Source organism: Dromiciops gliroides, chromosome 4, assembly GCF_019393635.1.
Source record: "Dromiciops gliroides isolate mDroGli1 chromosome 4, mDroGli1.pri, whole genome shotgun sequence".
Taxonomy (NCBI): Eukaryota; Metazoa; Chordata; class Mammalia; order Microbiotheria; family Microbiotheriidae; genus Dromiciops; species Dromiciops gliroides.
The window spans coordinates 244,535,474-244,556,321 of NC_057864.1; the positions used below are offsets into that span (position 1 = coordinate 244,535,474).

The window sequence follows — 20,848 nt, forward strand, 5'->3', positions numbered from 1 at the left end:
AGGTCTTTCTGACTCCAGCCCCAGTGCTCTATCCAATGTGCCAACTAACTTCCTGGAGTCAGAAAGACCTAAGTTCAAATGTGAACTCAGAACTCAGTTATTAGTCTTGTGACCCTGGGTAAGTCACTTAACCTATTTGCCTCGGTTTCCTCAACTCTAAAATGGAGATAATAATACTAGCAACTACCTTTCAGGGTTGTTGTGAGGATCAACCAAACCAATAATTGTAAAGCACTTAGCAATGACGCTGGCACATAGTCAACACTACATAAATGTCAGCTATTATGAGAATCAAATGACGAAATACATGAATAGTGCTACAGAAACATAAATTATTATTATTTACAAGGGAGTAAGGTTTTGCCTGAATCTCATGACCGCTTGGGTCTGATAACTCTGAGCTTTCAGCTCCTCTCTGGGCAGGCAGATGGTCAGTGGTCAGTGGTCTACCTGGCTCAGCCCCAAGGGTATCCTATCCAGAAAGGGGCAAGCTGTCGCTCTGCTTCATGCTCACCCCAGAAGAGACCCTAGATCTGTTCACAGAATCATAGATTTCCAATCAGGAAAGGGACCTCAATGCCATCCAGTCTAGCCTTTTTATGCATTTTTTTATGTAGGGCAAAGAAAAGAACCCTGGAGAAGAAGGTACAATGACAAACACACACACACACACACACACACACACACAACTGATTAAATATAATGGTCAACCACATAGGCTTCCTCTCAGCAGACAGGTGGGAGTGGGGAGGAGAGGAGACAAGGGAAGATGCAAGACTATGGATGTGGAACGTGGTATATGTTGTCTGAAGAAGTTAGTTTTGCTTACATACATTTCTTGGTTACAAAGGTAGGGTTCAAGAGAAGAAGGGGGTGCTGCTAGATGGTGCGGTAGATAAACCACCGGCCCTGGATTCAGGAGGACCTGAGTTCAAATCTGGCCTCAGACACTTAACACTTATTGCCTGTGTGACCCTGGGCAAGTCACTTAACCCCAATTGCCTCACCAAAAAAAAAAAAAAAAGTTAAGAGAAGAAGGGGATTTAAACAGAAATGACCAGGGTATAATGACACAAAACAACAGATTGACTTGGCAAGAAAAAAAAAAGTTATGACTCCCATTCCTAGATGAAGTAATAGCCCTAATCTTGAGCAAACCATACCAATCATCCAAGGGTGCTGGATTTGAAATTAGATGACTTGGGGTTTTGAGGCCCTGCTCTGCCACTTTGTTTGACCTTTGACCTTGGAAGAATCACTTAAAACTCCATCAGTTTACCTATCTGTAAAATGGGGATATTTATACTAGCTACTTAACATATCTGCTATGGGAATTAAGTGGAATAATGTCTATGAAGTGCTTTATAAGACCCCAAACGCTATATAAATACAATATGGTGGTGCTGATGATAGTAACCAAATGTTAGAGCAGCTTTCAATGGAGCCTTTCCTGATCTCCTCAACCGTAGTAGTGCCCCAGCTCTCCTGGCTACCTTGAATTCTGCGTCCTGGTTTACCTCACTAGAATGTAGGCTTCTTGTGGGTAGAAGTGTTTCATCCATGCTGTCTGCATCCTTGGGGGCCTAGCCTAGAACCTGGGCATTCAAGTCCATACAGTCCAGCTTCATGTTTTACATATGAGCAAATGGAGGCTGGGAGACCTGTCCAAGATCACAAAGCTAGTCGGTCAGTAGCAGAGCTGATACATAAATAAGGATCTTCAGAGTTCTTTGTTTCTGAGTCTTTTGGCTGTACCACAAATAAATACAAATGATAATGACAATAATCATAATAGTAACTACCACCATGGCCTTAGTGAAGGTTCGCCATCCTGGTCTTCAGGATGTGGTGTGGGGTGTGTTCGATTCTTGGGCCGAGGCTTCCCCTGCTGCCAAATGGGGCCGAGGCATCCGAATTCTGCTCTGGGAAAGAGTCGTGTGGGCACCTTGAAGAACGGGGTGGGAGGTAAGGTTGGCCCAGGTGCAACCTCAGTGGGGGGACTCATTTGTTTTGCCAGGAGGGCTGGGCCCTGGCACCTTGCCCCTTGCTCCCCCTCACCCCTCAAGGCACACATATGCAGAACTCTGGCTGAGAGCCGTCACCTGCGTCACAAAGCCCCCGTGGGAATGACCTGGGTGAGGAGGCGCCATCTGATCTGCTCTGCTCTCCCTGAGCCCAGTGGATTCATGACAGGTTACAGCCCTAAAGACAAACAGATTCTGTCAAGTATTTAGCTTCTCAGTGACAGAAAGAGGTGTGGGTATGTGCACGACGGTAAGTAGCAAAGGGGGACAGTCCTGAGAGAAAGAAGTCAGGTGGTGGGATAGGGTGGAGGGGCTACCTACCAGAACAAACAGCTACAGGCACTTGAAGCAGGATATGAGTTCAGAACCTGTGCCATGGAATAGGGGTGGGGTAGGGGGTAGGGGCAGTTGGCTGTTACTTAATCCAGAAGAATATCACTCTGAAGGGGAGTGTTTCTCTTCTTGAAGTCAGAGGACCTGCGTTCAAATTCCAGCTCTGCTACTTACTACCTATATGATCCTGGGCAAGTCTGTTTCTCTCTTTGGCCCTAAGTTTCCGTCTCCATAAAAAGAGAGGGTTGGCCTTGTCTTTCTTTTTTGTTTACTTAAAAAAAAAAGTCTTTGTTTTAAGGGATAGCTCTCTGGGAGAGAGACACAGTGGGAAATGAAGGTGACACAAAAACAAAGTTGTCCATAACAATCTATATAAATTTTTTAGGGGCTTGGCCTCTAATGTTCCTTCAGCTCTAACATTCTGTGATCCCATTCTCCACCCATCCCACCCCAGCTGTGCCTGGGACTGGGCCCTAGGTGATGGGCATCGCAGGCTGGCATCTCTGACCAATAGGCCTAGAACCTTGGGTTTAGGCCCCACCTTGAGCACTACCTTGCTGTCCAGCCTCAGGAAAGTGAGTGTGCTTCTCTGCAACCCTCATCTCATGATATTGCTCATTAGGCCCAGTTTCTCCCGATGAATTTTCTGAGAACATTTCCTCTAGATTTCAGGGCCTACTCATCCTGGCAGAATGGCAACCAAGAGCAGGCAGGAAATGTAATAAGGGACACAAATATTCCTCTTCAGAAATATACATGTTTTCGGGGCAGCTAGGTGGTGCAGTGGATAAAGCACTGGCCTTGGATTCAGGAGTACCTGAGTTCAAATCTGGCCTCGGACACTTGACACTTACTAGCTGTGTGACCCTGGGCAAGTCACTTAACCCCCATTGCCCCACAAAAAAAAAAAAAAGAAGAAGAAGAAGAAATATACATGTTTTCAGTGCGAGAAAATTCCACTCTCCATATAGTCCATAGCTATTCATTTTGTGATAAATTGGGTTCCAAGTATCACACAGGAAAGATCACCGATCAGATCTGAAAGAGAGTTGGATATGAGTTCTGGCTCTGGAAGTTATTACCAATGTGACAGGGTGAGTTATTCCCCGTCTCTAGAACCTTATTTTCCATAACTACTGTGGAGAAGGGCCCTATCATTTAGACCAACCACCACCTATGAGGTAGATTAGCTGGCCTAGCATAATGAAGAAGACACAGAGAGCAACATGCCAGCAGGGTCAAACTGCTACTATTACCTCCCTTCAAACCGAAATGGAGTCAACCTAAGACCCTGAACCAATAGAAGAGCAGTGGCTGCTACTGCTTGGCCCAATTTCTAGTCTGGCCTCCACAAACACTGATGTGAGGGTTACCTTTCTCAACACCATCACCAATAACCACTTATCAGCTGCCACTCATGGGGAGGTAAGGCCAAGAGAAATGGCAGCTCCCTCCAAGACTCCAGCTCTGTTTCTGGCCCAGCAACCTACAGCTGATAATTAGCCTAGGAAGCAATCATAGCCCCTGATGGCTTAGAAAGAAGATCTTGACACCAGTCCCTGGCACTGTCAAATAGCTCAACATCAGAAACACATGATTTTGTCAGTGGATCCTACATTAGAGACACTAAGATCTGCTTTGCAGATGCACCCTACAGAGCACATCCATCAGATTTACTAATTTTTTTTCTTTTTTTTTCCAGGGCAATTGGGGTTAAGTGACTTGCCCAGGGTCACATAGCTAGTAAGTGCTAAGTGTCTGAGGTCGGATTTGAACTCAGGTCCTCCTGAATCCAGGACCCGTGCTTTATCCACTGTGCCACCTAGCTGCCCCTGTGCCACCTAGCTGCCCCCATCAGATTTACAGATGAAACCTCCTCCTCCAGAAAAGGGACTATCCCTGCTTTTCTATCTGTACCCCCAAAGCCTATTAGCACAGAGTAAGTAATCAATGCTTTTTCATTCATCCATAAAATGACCATCTCTCAGGTTCCTTTCAGCTCTAAAGTTTATGATGAATGGTACTACCGCGAGGCCCAAGGCCTCGACTGGTCAATTACACATAAGAGGTACCATTTCCAAATCCCGTCCCCCATTAGGACGTGAGCTCCTTGAGGGCAGGGATCATGTTTTTGCCTTTATTTGTATCCCAAGGGCTTAGCACAGTACCCAATACTAGTAAGCTTTTTTTTTTTAAATTTTTGCTGGGCAATGAGGGTTAAGTGACTTGTCTAGGGTCACACAGCTAGTGTCAAGTGTCTGAGGCTGAATTTGAACTCAGGTCCTCTTGAATCCAGGGCCAGTGCTTTAACCACTGTGCCACCTAGCTGCCCCCTATAAGCTTTTAATCAATGCTTGAAAACTGGCACAAATGACTGCTTCTGGTTTTATTATCAGGTAAGCACCTTGGGAAGCAGCACAGCATAGTGGGTAGACTTCTGGAACCTGGGTTCAATTCCTTACTCTGACACTTAAGAAGAGGTGTGACCATGGAAAACTCAACACCACCCAAACTGAACTCACTGTTTTTCCCAAAAAACTTTCCCTTCTTCCAAATGTTGCCACTTCTTTTGAAGGCAACACCGTATTTCCAATCTCCCAGCTTTGTGATCTTGGCAGTATGCTTGACCCAATCAGTTGCCAAATCTTGCCATTTCTACCTTTACAGCATCTCTTAAGATTATTCCAACAAGCCACCCAACTGGTCTCCTGCCTTGTCTCTCACCATTCCAGTTCATTCTACTATACTACTTCCAAAGACATTTTCCTTAGTGCACATCTGACCCCGTCACTCCGCCTCTACTCAAGAAACTTGAATGGCTTCCTATTTACTGCCTCTAAAACATAAACTACTCTGCTCAGCTTTTAAACCAGACACACAAAATCTGGACCCAGCCTATCTTTCCAGCCTCACTGGACATTCCTCTTCCTCCTCCTCCTCCTCCTCCATATACTCTGTGAACCAGCCAAACCGGCTTTTTCTTTGTTCCTCAAACAAAACACTCTATTCTCCTGTATCTATTGCTTTGCCCTGGCTGTTCCATATGGCTGGAACATATTCCACATTTACCTCCTCCTTATAGTCCTTCTCTTCCTTGAAGACAGCAGCTCAAGGACTGTCCCCTACATGAAGCCTTTCATGATCCTCCCAAACTACCTTGTATGTAGATTTATATTTATGGTTTATATGTTTATGTGCACGCAGTTTCCCTCATTACAATGTGAAATTCCTTAGGCACTTAATACTCACTGGTTGATGGGCTGGTGTAACCACAGTCTGTTTCCCTATCTGTAATATGGGGCTAAGTATACTGTCTATTTCACAGTCATAGTAAGCACAAATTATGGTCAGTAAATGTTTAAATGCTAGCTAAATATTGCCCGCTATCATATCATCTTTTTATTTTTTCCCTTTATTTATTTTTTTTGGTGAGGCAATTGGGGTTAAGTGACTTGCCCAAGGTCACACATATAGTATAAGTGTCAAGTGTCTGAGGCTGGATTTGAACTTAGGTCCTCCTGACTCCAGGGCCAGTGCTCTATCCACTGAGCCACCTAGTTGCTCCTGCTATTATATCTTCTTGAAAGAAAAAGCCTGGTATCTTAGAGCTGGGAGGCCAGGGCTTTACTAATGATTCTGATACCAGCTTTTGTTTCCCTGCTTCTAACAAGGGGAAACAACCTGGCCATTACCCTCTTCCTTAAGGACAAAATGAAGAACTAGGTACAAAGGTTCTCTAGGCACAAGGCTGGGGGAGGCAGCCAGAGCAACTGGTGTTTGAAAGAATGAACTGGAGCCCCAGTCATCCTCCTGACCTTTCCTGTGGCTAGGTACCTCCCATCTCTCCCCACTCCTGGATGATCTGTCAAGGAGACCAAACAGTCAGTCATACAAGTAGGACAGGCTAGCGTGGAGTCATGGAAGGAGGATCAAGTCATCATCTCTGGACTGTGCTTTAGACTAAATGTCCTCCTTGATTCCTTGGCCCCATCTTTCCTCCTTAATCCATCCTACACATATTTGCCAAAATAATCTTCCTAAAATACAGGTATACCCATGTCACTAGCCTGCTCAAAGCTATTTGGTGACTCTACTGCCTCTGAGATAAAATATAAATTCTCCTTGGCATTTAAAGACCTAGTTCGGCTCCCATCTTTTTTTTTTTGTGGGGCAATGGGGGTTAAGTGACTTGCCCAGGGTCACACAGCTAGTAAGTGTCAAGTGTCTGAGGCCGGATTTGAACTCAGGTACTCCTGAATCCAGGGCCAGTGCTTTATCCACTGCGCCACCTAGCCGCCCCCGGCTCCCATCTTTCTTCCCAAAAGTTGCACATTGCTCTCTTAATACAATCTATATTCCAAAGAAATAGGCTATTCCCCCAACAATATTTCATCTCTTAGTTCCATGCCCTCAAACTGACTATTCTCACACCTAGAATACACTCCTGTCTCACCTCTGGCTCTCAGAATCTTTAGCTTGGTTTTGGGAGATCACAGGACTTACTTAGAATTGGAAGAGACCTTAAGACAACTCAACTCCACCACTTCATTTTTCAGAAGAAACTGAGACCTACAGAAGGGAAGTGATGAGGCCAAGTAGACATAGGTAGTAAGTAGCAGAACCAAGACCTCTGACTCCAATTCCACGAGGTGATTAGACTGGCCTTGCATCTGAGAACCTCGGGTTGAAATTCCCACCTACAGTCACTAGGTGATCTTGTGCATGATATTTCTCCCTCACTCAGTTTCCTGACATGTAAAATAGGAATAACAGAGCCTACCTTTCAGGGTTGTTGTGAAGCCCAGATGATATATGTTATCAGCCATTATTGCTGATTATCAGGCTCAGCTCAGGTGCTACCTCCTAGAGTAAAGCATCTTAAACTCTGGGTCTCAACCCCATATGGGGTCACATTACGAAACGTGGGGGTCATGAAAAATTTGGCAACAATAAAAGGCTATATATACCTATTTTATAAACCTTTATACCTGGGGCCACATAAAAATTTCTCTGGTGAAAAGGGGTTGTGAGTGGAAAAAGTTAAGAAGCCCTGTCCTAGAGGAAACCTTTATCTCTCCTTTTCCCCTCTTAGCACTCTTTTTTTTGATTTGCCTTTGTACCAAACTACATCCCCTTGGAAGGTATGAACTATCTTTCTGAATTTAAAGCATAGGCTCGTTTTGTGTGTGTGTGTGTGGTTTTTGTTTTTTTGTTTTTTGTCTTTGTACCCCCAGGGTCTAGCATCTTACTTCAAATGTAGTAGACACTATTTGTTGAACTGAACTCAGTTCATGTGGCATCAATCACATGCTGTTTTCTAATCTGTTACAAGAGATATAGCTCATGGTAGGGAAAGGGGAGAGGGAAGGAAAGAAATATTCAAAGATCAATGTGATATAAAAACAAAGGACAAATTTTAAAAGAAAAAATAACATACTGCCTTGTGTCAAACATATTGTTGTCTTTACTGATACTTGCAGTGGTGTTTAACTTTTCATGTAGTTAAGCCATCTTTCTTTTTTTTTGGGGGGGTGTGTATGGTAATGAGGGTTAAGTGACTTGCCCAGGGTCACACAGCTAATAAGTGTCAGAGGCCATATTTGAACTCAGGTCCTCCCTAATCCAGGGCTGGAGCTTTATCCACTGTGCCACCGAGCTGCCCCAGTTAAGCCATCTTTCTAAGTAGACTGCCAATTTCTTGCAGACAGGAACTGACTTATCCATGCTCCCCCCAAGGGCAAAGTAGGGCCTATTTCCAGAGAAGCAACGTTTAAAATGCTGATTAGATTCCCATCAGGCCATCTACAAAAACCTCTTCAGCATCCATGTACCAATCTTACTATTGTGTTTTTTTCTGTGTGAAACAAAAATTCCAACTTGGGAAACATATCCCTTCTCCCTGTCTCCTACTCATCTTAAGGCAGACTGGAGGTAGCAAATCACCTGTGGTTACATGAAGTGGGGGAGTAGGGTAGAGGGTAGAAAAATAAAAATGAACAGACTTGATCCAGTGGGGCAGGTATGGTCAGACAAGCGTTCTGTGTACCAGTAACTTAACTCTTTCAAATGGAAGAAAGATACTTCCTATCCAAGGGTTCTCAATTAAGGAAGAGGACAGAGAGGGTCTGGGGTCCCCTACCACCCCATCCTATTACTTCAGTACCAAGCAGAGGGCTGGACTTAATGAGTAAGTGCTGAGCAATTAAAAACAAAACCTACTGCTACCCTTTGGAGCAGGTTCTTAGTCCTCTTAGGGGATAGGCACCAATAATAATGGTGGGCTAAGACATGTGGTTGTAGTTGATTGACTGGGAGAACCTTGGGAACCCAGAAACTAAGGACTGCAAAACATCACAGGGTTCACAACCAGAGTGAAGGAAATGTCTGAGGTGCCAAAGGATCAGTGGAAGTGCTTGATAAGCGAGTTCAATGAAACACACCAGGCTTGGACAGACGTAGATCTTTTGCGTTAATTTAATCATACAAATATTCATTTATACAGTAACGAAAAGCCTCTTCACCATCTCCTCCCAGGCACTGTGAGGCCCCACCACATCATCCATTTCTCTCTCGCTCAACACATGCATCACCACCCTAGCCAGAGGGGACAGCCTGGAGCTGCTGCTGCTCCCTCATGCCACCCTACTCCAATGACCAGAGGGAAGGAAGGAAAGCCCAGGCAGGGAACACCGTGCATTTCCAGGTGGGCCCAGCACCCCTACACTGCAGGTGCTAGGGCACAGCCCAAGTCCTGGACGTTCTGTTCCCAATCACCTTCCCTTCCTCTTAGGCCGTATTACTGTGTCAGGGCAGAGTCTTTCCCAAGCTGGGAGCATTCCTCCCAGAAGGAAGCACAGATTTACTTCAAAAATGCCCCCGAACAACTCTTATCCCTCCTTCCCTCAAAGGAACACATGCATACGCACCACACATACTGATCTCACCCTGAGCCCCCCAGTTACTCCCCACTGGCCTAAATAAGGTAGACCACGAGTCGTCACAAAAGGGGAAAATACTTCCCATTCTGCAGACGGGGCAGCAAAATGTCTCCCTCACACTTCAATGGGAAAGGCCGCCCCACCCAGATTTATAGGTATTGTGGGATATTTCCAAATTAAGGAAAGAAGGAATGGGAGCATTCTACCAGCTCGCCAAACGAGAAGGAAGGAAAGAAATGGGGAGGCCAGCAGCTAAAAACTCACACCTGACAGGTGCCCTGGTTACCTACCCCGTGAGAGTTGCTGACCGTGTCATGTCCTGCTTAACTTGACCCAGACAGCACAAGATGACTTCAGTGTGTGCAGTTGAGAACCATCACCCAACTGCAGGGAAGGGGTCAGGCCCACATGGCATCTGTGGCCAATCCCCCCCTATTGCTATGACAGTGGATGGAACAACTCCTTCAAATACAAATTAGGCCTGAGTATGATGTAGTGAAGGGCACCCTGGGAGGGGCTTGTTGATTTTTCCATTTTCTGGGCTAGCAAAAGAGAAAGAAACTAGCAGAAGATTCCTGGGTCTCAGGATATAACCTAACCCCACAGGAGAAAGTTTGAAAGGGCAAAAGATGGTAGCAGAAGCAGAACTCTATGCCTCTCCCCAGAATTCCACAATCTGTTCTCAGAACTTGGAACTCTGCTGGCTGAACTCAGTCTCATGGCCTACCAGTCACCCAGCACAATTTCCCCCTTTGCAAAGGGGATGAGGCACTCAGCATGTGCATAGAAAATGGTTACTGTAGCATGAACAATACCCCCAAACCCATACTGGTCTACAACTGCCCTCTTATGACCAAGCTGGCTCCTAACATTCCGAGGGCTCCCCTAGCAGGCAAAAGGCCATCCTCTCATAATGAAGTCACACACACCCCTACACAATCTCACATAAGCCTCTCTCCTACAATCATGCTTTAAAAAAAAAACAAAAAACACCAGTATCAGAGGAGGATGAGGAGGACCATTCTCAAAATTATCATCCAAACAGAGATACCAAAACCTTATACATACATACACTCAAGCACACAGACACACACACACAGACACACACACACACACACACACACACACACACACACACACACAGAGGCTACAGGACCCCCTGCAGCTGCATATCTGGTCTGGGAAGCTTAATGCCACCCTGGCAGTGGCAACGGGCAGACAATACTGCAACTGCATTTCAGATCCACTCGCTGAGAGACAACACAACCCTCCTGACTTGGTTATTTGCTAAGACTTATTAGTGTGGTTTGGGGGGGGGGGGTGGAGGAGAGGAAGGATAGGGGCTAGAAGGGGACTTTGCATATTCTTGTATCTTTGGCAGACAGCTGTTCTAGCCTGGTTCAAGCTTCCCATTGGGATATCCATATCCTGCATGTCTCAGAGCCTTCAGGCAGCTAGGGCAATGCAGAGATTTGAGCCTGAAACAGATGTGCAGCCAGCAGCTGGGCCCCAGCTCTGGCTGTAATTCCCTCCCACCCCCACCCCCACCCCCACTCCGGCCCATTAACCCTAGTTCCCAGCCACTTCTTCAAAGCACCCTGCCCAGAGGACCTCTCGTTTCCAGACTAATGTGGCCTCTAAGATTGAGAAGTGACTGAATGTGGCTCTCCCCTATGGCTGATTACACTTCCGGCTCTAGTTTCAATATTTCCAGACAGCAGCAGCTCAGCCTCCACAGGCTGGCTGTGAACGTATCACAAAGGAGGACTTGAGTGAAAACACAGGGAAGGGAATTTGGTGAAAAAAGAGAAACATGACACCTTAAAACTTACACACTACACACTAGTTGGTGAATTACACCAGGAAACATACACACTTTTGGGGAGTTGGAACAAAAGGGCATGTAGCATATCCCCTGTTGTTGAAAGTCAATGCATGAAAACCCCTAAATAGCATTTCACCTGTGGAGAATTTTTCTCTATAATAAATGAAATGTGGAAGAAAAGCAATCCTGTTTCTTGTTACAGATTTCAAAGTGCGTGCACGTGCGTGCATGTGTGTCAGGGATTCCTTCAGATGAATAGAAGCATCCATCATCTGAGGTCTGTTCCAGAGGCTCCCTCTGCTGAAGACACAGGGAAAGAGTTTGGTCTTCAGAAAGGTTTTCTTATAATCAAGAGCCACAGGTTGGCTAATTCAAACGCCAAAAGAGTAAATCAACAAGATTAAAAGGAGGGGGGGGAGGAGGGGAGAGCAAAAATTAAATGGCGGATGCCATTCAAAACACAAGGTCAGCGCCTGTTCTAACCTCACATAAAACAGATACACACTCACTGCAATGACACACAGATACCCGCCCCCCCCAAAAAAAAACCACATGCATGCTTCAAGCTTCCATTCCATCCCTGCTCAAAGCAAGGAGTCAGTCAGTCCAAAAATCACACATGCTGCCACTGTTTTTTAAAATGAGGTGGGGGCGGGGGGGGGGGAGAAGAAACCAACATTTTCTCAAAACAACAGCCTCTCTCTAGGCAAAATAAGTTTTGTTTTAAAAGATGGCTTTTGTTTTCTCTCTCCCGTTTCCAAACTTTTCCTCCTCCTGAGCTACCTAATTACCTGTGACACCTTAAAAAAACAAAAACAAAAACCAACAACCAACAGCCCCACCCCCCTTTCCCAAAACACAGCTTGACCACGAGGATTTCTTCTCTGTAGCCTCGATCAGCATTCCCGCAATTCAGCATTCACACATGCATACGGAGTTTACTTGAAACTAGTCTGTTTAGATTCCTCTTCATCCAGGATGTGGAGTCAGAGCCAGAGGTCCATATTGTGTTGTCTGGAATCCAAAGGAACCCCTTGCCCTCCCCCCCCAAAGTCAATCCATCTTTGTAAATTTCTCTTCGTGATGATACCCGTTTTAAGACTGTCCAAAAGGATAAGGGCCGTGGAACCCCTAGAAGAGAGTTGGAAACAATCAGTGATTTATTTTTGACAACAGCAAAAAGTGTTGACAAGTCAACCATTAACAGAATCAACTGCATCCAATACACGTTCCTTTGTTCCACTGTCTTGACAACTGCCAGTAGGGTCCCTTGGTCACTAGAAGTCAGTATGACAATAGAGGGAACCAAGGACTTAGAAGTGAGAAGACCTAGGTTCATGCACCAGTTCCGATGTTGTATAAGACCTCCCCCCAAATGGCCAGCTAACATGACTTTTTTTTCATTATCTAGAAACCTGGAGATGGTATACTACAAATGTATGTCACCTATCCTCAAGAAAGTTTGCCCCCAAATCCCAAAGATAGCATGCTTCAATTTCTGTCCCACATACAGGAACCTAATGTTTCACGGTCTTATTTCCCCCATCTGCTAAAAACCAGATTTAGTCCAGTACACCTGTTGAAAGAATATGACCAAATGGCAAAATATATTTTCTTCCTTTCCCCAATTTTCTTCAAATTGCAGTTATCACCCTACTCCTATTCCTAGTAGTTCATTTTTTAAATTGTGACCAATTTTAAGTGTCTGAGAACCAAATCCCTTTGGCCAGAAAGTTCTTTGCTTGGTAATTAAACTGTTAACATTTATACGTTTAGATAACCCCACTTCATCAAGGAATGTTAGCTAGCCAAATAGAAAGTGTCAAGAGAAACAAGTCGCTAAAACAGATATTAACTTTTCGTGGTAGAAAACTAGAAACCATGATAAACTAATGTAATGGGATATTATTACACCATAAGAAACCACAGATATGAAGAATTCAGGGAAATTTAAGGAGGCTTATTTATATGAACTGATACAAAGCCAAGTAAGCAGAACCAGGAGAATAATTTACAAAAAGACCATAATAATGTAAAGGGAAGCAATACTGAAAGACTTCAGAACTCTTATCAAAAGAGTGACCAGAACTGAAAGCGAAGCATGCCTTTCTTCCAGTAAAAAGGTGAATGACTATAGATATAGATCAAAGCATACATATAGAGGTAAAGTGTTGACTTATCTCATTAATTGCACTTGCCAGTACACATCCCCAATTTGTTGAGAGTGCTAGCACTGTCCTGTATGAACCAAAGGACTTTGATAATAGTGGCAAGAGCCTGTGGCTCAGGAGAGTCGGTCTTTGAAAGCTGCCATGGACAGCTTATCTCTGGGCAAGTCAAATCCCCTTCTCTGGGGTTCCCTTTTCACTTCTATGAAGTGAGACGATACAGCCTGGCTTCTGAACCTTGAGGTCCGTAGCCCTCCTCTCAACGCATCTGTGGATAGATTTCAGGAAGTCCATGAACTTGAATAGGAAAAAAATGACATCTTTTATTGTAACATAACTGATTACCCTTGTAACACTAGGTATTTTATTTTATGCATTTAAAAACGTGGTTCTGAGGTGTCATAGGCTTCACCAGCCTGCCAAAGGGGTTCATGTCTCAAAAAAAGATTAAGGACTTCTGGACCAGAGATCTTGGGGGACCTTTCCAGTTCCAATGTTTTAATGATTTTATTTTCAAGTTTGCAAAAAATCAACCTGAACCAGGCCACAAAAGGTGCAGAGATCCAATAGCTTGATTGTATTCAAACCTAGAGATTAGTACCACCAGAAAGAATGGTCCTCAATGTAAAGCCCAATCTTACTTGTTGACTTCTTGTACTTACCAACCACCCCACCCTGAAAAAATCCCAGTTACTGAATGGTGTCACTGAACCCAAATCCCTGGGAGCTATCACTTCCACTTCCCCGGTGCTCTACAGCAGACAGCTCCGTCCTTCCCTCCTACCTAAGAAATACCTTTTCTTTAGATAATTCCAAGCAGAACTGCAGTTACCAACTGAAGAGGAAAGAAAAGGAAAGAAGGAGGCTTAAGACAAGTGGCTCAGACTCAATTTTCAGCAACAGTTCAAATACTTACCCTAGTCTGCCATAATAAACATTATCAAAAAGCCAGTAGTTTCAGTCTAGAGAAATAATATTACAGAAGGCAGCATGATATAGTAAAAACAGCCACTGTACTGGGAGTCAGAAGTAAAGACTAAAGTCCAGTTACGAGTTATGGGCAAATTGCTTCCTGTCCCTGAACCATAGTTTTCTCATCTGTCAGAGAGGTAATAAATACTTGCACCACAGACTTCACAAAATTATTAAGTGTTCGGGTTAATGGAAAAAGCCCTGGATTTTTTAATGGGAGAACATATGACTGAGTCCTGTCATCATCTCTCTGGTTTCTTTTCAGGTTCTTTGTAAGGTAAGGAGAATAAAAATTGTACTACCAAAGACTTGATGGGAGGAAAGCATGTTGTTATTATCTTAAAATAGCACTGACAGTATGCATCACTATCATAGCTAACATTTATATAATGCTTTAAGGCTTGAAAAGGACTTTGGTTCTCATTTGATTCTCATAAGACCCATGAGTGAGGCATTAATTTTGTCTAAATTTTACAGAAGAGGAAAAGAAGGCTCAGAGAGATTTGAGTGACTCTGCCTGGGGGCGTGGGGGGTTGTCACACAGTGAGGAAAAATTTCATACAAATAAATTTGATATTCATATTCACTTGCCATCAAATGTTTGTTCACACCCAGCCTACCCTTCAAACTTCAGTACAGCCTCTGAGTCACAACTATCCTAACCCCAACTCACATTACACATATTTGAATTGCTTGGTTTTAAAAATCTGGGAAATACACAGCACAGAGTTCAAGACACCATTGTGCGTCATTTTACTGAGAAGGAAACATTAAAGCCTCAGCCTGTTGGCAGACGTAGATGGAGGAACACATTTTAAAATTTCCACACATATGCTCTGGCCCTTAGATTACTTGCAATGTGGTATTTAATCTATTTTATACATGCTTTCCTTGAGCCTCTATTTATTATTTCTCCTTGACATTTAGGGGAGGGGGGAAGGGGGAAATTATTCCTAATTCCTTTTAACCAAGGGAATGGCAATAATTCTAGGGGTGGAGGTACTGAAGACCTATTTAATGAGACAGAAAGTTACCTTTTGGTGCACTGTCTTCCTCTCTTTCTACCCACCCTCTTCCCACTGCTCTCCCATCACCAAAGCAAGCACTATCACTTTAAAGAAGAAACGGAATACAATTTTCAAATAGTTTAAGACGTCAGCTGTACATGTGCTTGATTTTAAATACTGAGAGATGATTGTTCAAGTAGAGAGAAAAAGTGATGGATTTTTAGAGGCAGCAAGGAATGAAGGAATTTCCAAGCACACCTTGTGCAGACTGGCTCATGGGAGGAGACAGCAAACTTTTTTTTTTTTTTAAACAGGAGTTAGCTTAAGTTAGTGAGCAGTCCCCACAACCATGATTAGTGTTCTCTAGCAGCTCAAGTTCAAAGGACAGGGTAACAGTGTACTGTGGCCAACATGACCAGCTTCCATTATGAGACAGTGAAAGCATCTACACACTAGGAAATGACTCTTTTTCACCTCACAGCCAAACAGGGTAGGTGTAGAAATTAACAACCTAAGAACCAAACTAGGTAGGCTGCTCAAAATCAGTTTGAGATTATGAGCCCAAAAGCATGTGATCTGACCCGGTCTCAGTAGCATAGTTTCTTCCACAAGTCAGTCACACCACTGATGATGATGGAGGGAATATAACAGTTTGCAATACCTAAGTCCTCATCCCAACTACCAGACACATGGAACAGAGGGCCAATTACAATGCCTATTTGGAAAGTTAGTGTAGCTCACATCTAGTCTCCTGGGAAAACATTTATCAGTAAATACTTTTCACTGTGTATTCCAAATGGAAGCCGAGACTCAAATTGATTCTTTATGATTCAAGGCAAGAGAGACCAATGTTATGTGATGGACAAAGGCAGAAAAACAAATTGGAGACTCTCTCCTTAAGGGATACACTCTTCATTCACACTCTCAAGCAAAGGTCACAGGATTTCAGAGTGGGAAAGGATTTCAGGGATTATCTTAATCCAACCAATACCCAAACAGCAATCCTTGATACAATACACGAATTTTTTACTTACATCCCAGTTTAAATCTGTGAGTTTGCAGATTACTGATGAGCTGCTATAGTGTTTTTATGGGAAACAGAATATTTCTGGGGAACAGGGAGATAGGCTTTCTGAGGTAGGGTTATTGGGCCCAACTACCAGAACCTTTCATTCAGGTTGGATTGTCGCTCCCAACAAAAGTGCAGCAAGTGTTCAACATTCTTCAAGTGGCGTTCCCACTTTCCTCAAGGGAGATTTCAACATCCAATGGTTATTATATCATAGTTTCTGGAAATGGAACCACAGCCTCACTCACGTTAGGAGACAGAGGAACTCTCATGGGTATAGAGTAGTTCCCTACCTCTCAGCTGTGTCAGGGATGCTTTTCTTCTCCCCACATGAACAACTAGCTCTGCTGTGAGGAGGAAGAACACGACCCTCAAAACAATCAGCCAATAAGAATAGTCAGGCAGGCTCCTGAGTCTTCCAGATTTTATATCATAAGACACCCAGAGATAACCAGGACCTATTATTTAAAAGATTAAAAAAAAAAAAGAAACTTAGACAAACACTTTCCATCTACCTTGAATTCAGGTTCCTGAAAAAAAAATCTTTCTAACCCTTATATACAGCATTCATCAGAGCAAAACTTATTTTTAAAAAATCATCAAACAGGGGCAGCTAGGTGGCACAGTGGATAGAGCACCGGCCCTGGATTCAGGAGTACCTGAGTTCAAATCCGGCCTCAGACACTTAACACTTACTAGCTGTGTGACCCTGGGCAAGTCACTTAACCCCAATTGCCTCACTAAAAAAAAAAAAAAAATCATCAAACAACCATTTGCTCTTACAATTGTCAAAATAAATGTCTATGTGGTACAATACAAAGTCTACATACTATGATAGGGTCATCAATTGTCTTATTTGGGTTTGACACCAAGTACTCTGTGGCTCTGGTTAAAATACATTGCTCTGAAATAATATCCTCAAAGAAAAATTATGGGTCGAAAACTACTTCTGAGCAAGAGAATGTTTCCTGAGCTAAGGTACCAAGGGCAGAAAGAACTAGTCCTTTCAGCAACATGGTACAGAACAAGAAACCCTAGATTCGGGAGCAGCTAGGTGGTACAGTGGATAGAGCACTGGCCCTGGATTCAGGAGGACCAGGGTTCAAATCCGGCCTCAGACACTTGACACTTACTAGCTGTGTGACCCTGGGCAGGTCACTTGACCCTCATTGCCCTGAGAAAGAAAGAAAGGAAGAAACCCTAGATTTAGATTCACAAGATCCTAGTTTCATTTCCCCCATTTAGTAGCTTTGTGATCTTGCATAAGTCACCTCATTTCTCAGTCTCCTAATCTGACAAGTGAAGAGGGAAAGGAGCACTGGCCCTGGATTCAGGAGGACCAGGGTTCAAATCCGGCCTCAGACACTTGACACTTACTAGCTGTGTGACCCTGGGCAGGTCACTTGACCCTCATTGCCCTGAGAAAGAAAGAAAGGAAGAAACCCTAGATTTAGATTCACAAGATCCTAGTTTCATTTCCCCCATTTAGTAGCTTTGTGATCTTGCATAAGTCACCTCATTTCTCAGTCTCCTAATCTGACAAGTGAAGAGGGAAAGGAGCACTGGACGTGAAGTTAGGAAACAGGGACAAAAGTCCAGGCACTGGCACTTATCAGATATAATATGATTCTAGGCAACTTACAGTCCTTTAAGCCTCAGTTTCTTTATCTGTAAAATGGGGATAACAATGCTTGAAAAGTACTACCTTTGCAGGATCCTTGTGAGAAAAATGCTTTATTAAACTTAAAATGTAAACAGAAATCTGTCTTTATCACCCATCCCACCTACCAACTCAGAGTTGTAGTGAGTATCTAAAATCAGAAAAAAAAAGAGGATCAAAGTGCTTTGTAAACTGGAAAATGTTATGCAGATGTACAATTTTTGTCACTTAGCTTAGTGGCAGAGAGTATACTTTGCATGTTTTTGTGGCAGGAATAGTCTCTGGTGTCTCTAGTTGCTGATGCTTTTGCACAATGTGGTATACATAGCAGGCATTTAGCTATTTTTAAATATCAAGGCTGAAATTCACTGTATTTGTGAGCCAGCTCTCTTTAAAATATCTCTAAGCTGAAGAGACCCAAATTACTGATGTAATAAATTACTAAAGTACCTTTCTGAAGGCCTCAATTTATTTTTTTGTTACCCCTTTAAAAAGAGTGAGCTTGCAGTTGGATAAACCACCACAACACGGAAACTTCACACACCTGTCTTTATTTTGCTTTTATTTGTGATTTGATTTAAATAAATAAAAAAGTTCACACAGGTTAATAAAGAGACAGGAGGCTTTTGCTGCATGGCTGCAAAACAACATAAATCTCCCAGTGTACACTGATGGCAGCATCAGATAACACCATGAGTCCCCTCTCTCTTCTAGATCATTTCCTGGGCCATTCCCGGTCAATGCTTCTCCAGACTAGTGCTTGTTCTTTTGTATCACTTATGTACACTGAATACAAACACAGAAGAATATGGTGTTTAGTAGTTGGTTCTAGCCCAGTCCTACTAATGCAAATATGGTGTGGCCAGGTGGCATGGCCCTACCTTTCAATACACACCAAGGCTACTCTGGTTAAATCAGTGACACTTTCTCAAACCATCAGTCACTTGTCAGCTAAAATAAAATATACCGAATATTGGTATAGATGCTAGGGACAATGTTAACTTTTATATAGGCAAGGATCATTTAGTCAAATCTGGCTTCTTTTCCCCATTTCTTCTAAACCAGTGCTGAGGCATGCTAGTGGTACGCCATTAGTGGAAGAAGTTTTCTGGCCATTGTAACACTAACAAAAAAAAAAAACCACTCCAAAGTGATAACAGAAGATTCACACATGTGTTGGCCAAGGATGAGTCAAAGAACCAGCATGAGCAGAAGTTAGCATGGCTTGGTTAGGAGTAGGGGCATGCTCAGTTTACGTGTCTTTTGGTGATACCTATTACTGTGGCACAAAGCTCCAAGCATGCCACAGAATGGAAAGGGTTAAAAAGCACTGCTAACCCATTCCCCATACTCACCGCCTACGGCAGTTCTTCAGTGGCTGCCAACTACCTTCTTCAACCCTGCTGGGGGCAGTCAGTCCCCTCGGATTCACTCATGTGTTCCAGAATTCCCATGGTCAAAGGCAGCTCCCAGAGTCAACTTAGACCTCCCCAACCCAAAAGGGGCAGAGCGTATCCTACCTTGTGGAGAAGCCCTCCCCTGCCCATTTAAGTAGCAAGAAAAGCACTCTGAAGAATAAAACTCAAACACTAACTTGAATGAGAACAAGTTGTTTAAAGGTCTACAAGAAGACGGAGGAGGCTTCCAGCTGGGTTAGATACACCCCTTCAAGTAAAAAGTTTAGAAAGCGCACTCTTCAAACTGTTTGGAATAATGCAAAAACAAAAAACAACAACCAAAAACAGAAACAAAACGGTTCTCCAACAGTGAAGTGTGCTGGACTCCAGGTGGGATAATGGCAGAGCTCCCTGGTGGCCTTTTCTCTACCCTTAGGGCAGGGGAGAACACTAGAATGGGAGTAAGAACTGGATCCAAACACCTGTAGAGTCCCGCTGGGGTGGAAACCCAATGGAGAGGATCTAGTCTGAAGGTCTGTTGGCCGGTGAAGATCCAAGTTCCTGGTGATATAAACAAACTGACATTGGTGCAAGGAAGAAGTCTGCATTCAAATAAGGATTTCTGGTAAGAAGTAGGCTGAGACTTATGGACACTCCCCTACACCCTCCCCAAGTCCCACGATCCTAGTTGAACTTCTATTCAGCTGTGGAGCATTCTCTGAATTCTACTCCTTTACCCGGAATACAATTACTTCACCTACCATGCTGTTGCTGGATATGAAAAAAAATGAAGGAAAAAATAAAACAAAACAAAAACCTCTAGGTCTTATCATACCCTTGCTTTTAAATCATTCCCCAGTTTAAAAATAGTCAATGGTTTTCCATTTCTTTTCACATAAAACCTCCACTTTTCTACTTAATGGTCATGACCCTCCTAATTGGCCTCCCACACTACTTATCTATATTTATTTCCCACCATACTTCTTTATATGCATATTATTATTCTAATGAGGGGTTGCCTTCTCACTGTTCAACATTCTCATTCTTGCCTCTCCTTGTAGGTCCCCTCTGATTTGAGGCTTTCCTATATCCTTCTTTAAGCCCCTTTCTATTAAATCTACTCTGACTACTCTAGGCCTCAGTTTCCTGATCTATAAAATGAGGGAACTGGATCAGACCTAATGTAGTTATCAGTTGTTTGGTACATATGAAATTAAAAAAAAAAAAAGAATGACAAATACTAACTGATCCAAACCTCTTAGCAGTTGGTTACACAATGGTGTTGGGGAAACAGGTCATACCAGCACATCTATGCTAGCTGATTAGTAAGACTTTTGGAAGACTGCAATGTGAAGTCAATATGTTGGATACTCAGGGAGTATCAGATAATATTTAAGCTTCCCATGCAGTCTAACATTCTAAGACAATGTACTCTAGCCTTCACTGATTCCTCCT

At 43.4% G+C, this 20,848-nt stretch overlaps 1 protein-coding gene across 7 annotated transcripts in view; it reads right to left on the reverse strand.

The window, feature by feature from the left end:
* Positions 1 to 8,813: 8,813 nt before the first annotated feature.
* ILRUN (inflammation and lipid regulator with UBA-like and NBR1-like domains) overlaps positions 8,814 to 20,848 on the reverse strand; it is a 111,915-nt gene continuing 99,880 nt past the window's right edge. For 2 of the 7 annotated variants that reach the window (XM_043962616.1, XM_043962613.1), the window contains exon 5: positions 8,814 to 12,251. In XM_043962616.1, coding sequence (XP_043818551.1) covers positions 12,216 to 12,251 — 36 coding nt within the window. In that variant the 3' untranslated portion in view covers positions 8,814 to 12,215. Of the gene's footprint in view, positions 12,252 to 17,681; positions 19,957 to 20,442; positions 20,545 to 20,848 lie in introns of those variants that run through there. The other 5 variants (XM_043962617.1, XR_006352739.1, XM_043962615.1 and 2 more) reach the window with 5 other exon arrangements.